At 38.7% G+C, this 4,828-nt stretch overlaps 1 protein-coding gene across 1 annotated transcript; it reads left to right on the top strand.

Moving 5' to 3' along the window:
• Positions 1-386: 386 nt before the first annotated feature.
• Positions 387-4,016, top strand: LOC107782005 (putative calcium-transporting ATPase 13, plasma membrane-type). The gene is made up of 3 exons (XM_016602838.2): positions 387-1,333; positions 1,487-2,040; positions 2,213-4,016. The coding sequence occupies exons 1-3, from the start codon at positions 508-510 to the stop codon at positions 3,839-3,841; spliced, it is 3,009 nt and encodes a 1,002-aa protein (XP_016458324.2). The 5' UTR covers positions 387-507; the 3' UTR covers positions 3,842-4,016.
• Positions 4,017-4,828: the final 812 nt, after the last annotated feature.

Below are 4,828 nucleotides of genomic sequence, written 5' to 3'. Positions count from 1 at the left end.
AAAGCTACCTTGAAAGAAAGAAAAAAACAAAGGCTGAGCATATCTTTAACTAACATCCATTTTCAGATGCACTGCAGAATCCAATGTCTTTTGCTATAACTTGTTAGCATTGTAGAGGAAGATTTTCAGTAAAACAAAAATGCTTGCTTCTTCACGAAGTGAAGTAAATACGTTCTTTATTAAAGAAATTGACTCATCATCTGTTACACATTAACAAACTATTGCATGGAATATGTAACCGTAATTTCTTCACATTTTCCTTTCCTTATCTCTTGCATCGTTTTTAGGAATAACGCGTACGTATCACCTAATAAACTACTGGTAATTCAGTAAGAATACTTGAATGAGAATTCGGAAGTTGAAGGGAAATTACTTGCTTCCTTGGTTATATATGTACTACTAATGCATACAAGTTGCAAAAATTCAATATTTGCCAGCAGTTAAAAGAAAAGAAAAGAAAAGAAAAGAAAAGAAAAGCATAGCTATATTTTTGTGTGCTAATCCTCTATGGCTCTCCACTCACCCAAACACAGTGATGCCATAATATTTCTAAGCAATGACAGTTCCCTGGGGAAATTAAAACCCCAGAAGAGGTTGCAGTTGGTTTTTAGAGCCATATATTTTGTGGCTTTCTTGACCAAGAAAAAGATTGGTAGAAACACATTAATCCTTTCTCAGTTGTTGCGCAATCCATCTATCGTTATCGAAATTGAAAGCATCAATGATCATAAGGAAGAAGAACTCTTTCATGGCATCAACAAGGAAGCACTTGCCAAGTTGGTCAGAGAGAAAGACTTCAATGGCCTCCTCCAATTTGGAGGGGTGCGGCAAATCGAAGAAATTCTTGGATCAGACCAGAAGTCAGGTTTAAGAATGAACGAGAATGACCTACAACAAAGAAAGAAAACTTTCGGCTCCAACATTTATGAGAAGCCACCAGCCAAGAGTTTCTTGAGTTTTGTACTTGAAGCTTTCAAAGACACAACCATTATCATCCTTCTGGTATGTGCTGTTTTCTCCCTCGGCTTTGGAATTAAACAGCACGGACCCAAGGAAGGATGGTATGATGGCGGAAGCATCATCGTTGCGGTTGTTCTTGTCCTTGCAGTTTCTTCCATCAGCAACTTCAAACAAAGCAGGCAATTTATGAAGCTCTCGGATGAAAGCAAAGATATAAAAGTGGAAGTAGTGAGAGACGGACGCAGACAGGAAGTATCAATCTTTGAAATAGTTGTTGGTGATGTTGTCTGTCTTAAAATTGGCGATCAAATTGCAGCAGATGGACTCTTCTTGGATGGCCACTCGCTGCAAGTAGACGAGTCCAGCATGACAGGTGAATAGAGACAGACCTACGTTGTTTCAGTATAAACCAATAAATATATATGTGAAAAACCCTAATAAGTAGTATAAATATTCAAGTTTTGAACCTATATTTTAAAGAGCTCGGAACTTTTAACTCATTAAATTTAAATTCTAAATCGAGCAGGTGAAAGTGACCACGTTCAAATAAACAAGACACAGAATCCCTTTCTGGTCTGCGGAACAAAGGTAATGGACGGATATGGACACATGCTTGTCACATCAGTGGGTACAAATAATGCATGGGGTCAGATGATGAGCAATATAACAGATGACAAGAATGAGGAAACCCCACTGCAACATCGGCTAAACAAGCTTACCAAGTATATTGGGAGCGTTGGTCTATTGGTGGCTTTTCTTGTTCTACTCACTCTATTGATCCGTTATTTCACAGGACATAGCGAAGATGACAATGGTCATCAGGAGTTCATAGGAAGCAAAACCAAAGCAGGTGATATCATGAATTCTTTGGTTCGCATAATTGCTGCAGCAGTAACCATCATAGTGGTTGCAATTCCAGAAGGTCTGCCATTGGCTGTCACGTTAACTTTGGCATATTCTATGAGAAGAATGATGCTGGATCATGCGATGGTCCGTAAGCTATCTGCATGTGAGACAATGGGATCAGCAACTACCATCTGCACAGACAAAACCGGCACTCTCACCTTAAACCAGATGCAGGTAACCAAAGGCGGATGCAGCCTTGTCAATTGAACCCACTAACTTAAATACGGAGCATAAATACTTGCAACAAATATTAAATTCTAAATCCATAATTTTAAAACTGCAATGCATTCGATAGTAAGAACTTAAAAGCTGAACTCATCAAAGCAAAATTCTGGTTTTGCCTCAGGTAACTGAATTTTGCTTAGGAACAGATATGATTATGACGACATCACAGATAGCACCTGAAGTTCTTGAACTGCTACAAGAGGCTGCTGGTTTGAACACTACAGGTGAAGTTTACACGTCACCTTCTGGTCCTCCAGAAATCTCTGGTGGCCCAACTGAGAAAGCGATTTTATCATGGGCCATGACCAGTTTACTAGTGAACTTTAATGAATTAAATCGAGAGCATCGAATCCTCCATGTTGAAGTTTTCAATTCACAAAAGAAAAGAAGTGGGCTATTGGTAATAAAAAATAGTACAGGGAAAGTTTATACACATTGGAAGGGTGCTGCAGAGATGATTCTAGCTATGTGCTCCACTTATTATGTCAAAGGTGGAATAATTGCACCTATAGATCATGAAGAAAGAAAAGAACTTGAGTTGAAGATCAAATATATGGCAAGCAAGAGCTTGCGATGTATTGCATTTGCTTGCAAAGAAAGCAATCCACAAAGTCAAATTCTTGAAGAAACCGAACTAACCTTATTGGGTCTGGTGGGTCTAAAGGACCCATGTAGGCCTGGCGTAAAAGAGGCAGTAGAATCCTGCAGGGCTGCTGGTGTTAGCATTAAAATGATTACTGGGGACAATGTGTTCACAGCCAAATCAATAGCTTTTGAATGTGGAATTCTCCAACCAGGTGAAGACTTGAATATTGCAGTAATTGAAGGATCGACATTCAGGAATTACTCACAAGAAGAGAGAATGGAGATTGTTGAAAGAATACGCGTGATGGCAAGATCATCACCGTTTGACAAGCTTTTGATGGTTGAATGCTTGAAGCAGAAAGGCCATGTTGTAGCAGTAACAGGTGATGGAACAAATGATGCTCCTGCGTTAAAAGCAGCAGACGTTGGACTTTCCATGGGAATCCAAGGCACAGAAGTCGCAAAGGAGAGCTCCGATATAGTTATCTTGGACGACAATTTCGATACAGTGGTCACGGTCTTGAAGTGGGGTAGGTGCGTATATAATAACATTCAAAAGTTTATTCAGTTTCAGCTCACAGTAAATGTTGCTGCTCTTGTTATTAACTTTGTTGCTGCTGCATCATCTGGAGAAGTCCCTCTAACTGCAGTCCAACTTCTATGGGTTAATCTCATAATGGATACTCTTGGGGCCTTAGCTTTGGCAACTGAGCGACCCAGTAATGAACTAATGAACAAGAAACCAGTTGGGCGAACTGAACCTTTGATAACTGCTGTGATGTGGAGGAATATCATTGCTCAAGCCTTATACCAGGTAACAGTGCTATTGATCCTGCAGTTCAAAGGAAGTGCCATCTTTCATGTGAATAAGAAGGTAAAAGACACCTTGATCTTCAACACTTTCGTCTTCTGTCAAATCTTCAATGAGTTCAATGCCAGGAAGTTGGAGAAGAAAAACATATTCCATGGAATACTGAAGAACAGACTGTTTATTGGGATAGTGGGAATGACAATACTTCTCCAGGTAATTATGGTTGAATTCCTGAGGAGGTTTGCCAATACTGAAAGGCTGAACTGGAGGCAATGGGCCGTATGCATGGGTATTTCTTCACTTTCATGGCCTATTGGTTGGATTATGAAGTGCATTCCTGTATCCAACAAGTGAAAAGTTCAATCACTAAAGGTGCAGCTAAAGACACAAGAATAGCCAAATAGTACTTGGCTCTTCTCCTTTTTTCTTTCTCATCCATTTAGAACTTTGTTCTTTTATTGCCTCTCCTAAATATGTCTCACTGCTTTTTACAGTATATTGAAGTAAAGTTTACTCCTTCAAGGCCCCACATATGCATCATATGAGTGTTATACCAGTGCAGATGTTAAAATGGTATCGTCGTCATACAATTAAATTAGATTAAAAATCATCACATCTAACAAGAAGGCAAAAGTAACACATACATTTTTTACATGAAGACACAAGTAACACATACATAGAGGCGTAATTAGAATTTCAAGAGAATTGTGATCATAAAACAGTAACTTTTCATAACACTTTGCGTGTTTGACTGGGATCGGTCTAGTGAAATCTTGATTGTTCCATATTTATGTTCCTCCCAGTGGAAGATGCAGCTTTCCGGCAACGGGTTCATCCGAACCCAATATTGTTGACGCACGGTGTAAATAAATATGTTAAACCTCACTAAGAAATTCAATAAATATTATATCTGAACACATAATTCTAAAAGTACTGTGAGTCTTAAAAACCTTAATTAAATACCGAACCAATAAAGTTTAAATCATGAATTCGTCTTTGGTTCCTTCAACAATGAGTTCATCAATGACTTGCATCCCAACTCTATAGAGTCTTGCCAAATTATTTCGGTGATTTGCTTATTGCTATCAGACATATCATGTTATCACCTAGGTAAACTCCAGCTAACTCCTTATGGTATAACCATTTCAGAATAGACCAAACACCTTCTTGTATGTCAATATGTATATTTCTTAACCGCTGTCAAGGAAAACAAAATAAAACAAGTATCAGCTTGCATGCCGGCCCCTCCCTTCTCATTTAAACAGTCGATAAGCAGACAGTTCTGGGCGACACCACATAGATGAAGGCTTCCATACTCATAGATAGATCTATAATTTTAAA

Source organism: Nicotiana tabacum, chromosome 19 (genome assembly GCF_000715075.1).
Source record: "Nicotiana tabacum cultivar K326 chromosome 19, ASM71507v2, whole genome shotgun sequence".
NCBI classification, from domain to species: Eukaryota; Viridiplantae; Streptophyta; class Magnoliopsida; order Solanales; family Solanaceae; genus Nicotiana; species Nicotiana tabacum.
The sequence above is the reverse complement of the archived record's forward strand: the minus strand, read 5'-3'. Positions and strand labels throughout refer to the sequence as shown.

What these genes read in the sequence shown, in the direction of transcription:
- LOC107782005 (XM_016602838.2), top strand. Translation starts at nt 508, where the DNA reads ATGGCTCTCCACTCACCCAAACACAGTGATGCCATAATATTTCTAAGC. An exon ending in AGACGAGTCCAGCATGACAG is followed by an intron (nt 1,334 to 1,486) that starts GTGAATAGAGAC and finishes TAAATCGAGCAG; the next exon opens with GTGAAAGTGACCACGTTCAA. An exon ending in TCACCTTAAACCAGATGCAG is followed by an intron (nt 2,041 to 2,212) that starts GTAACCAAAGGC and finishes GTTTTGCCTCAG; the next exon opens with GTAACTGAATTTTGCTTAGG.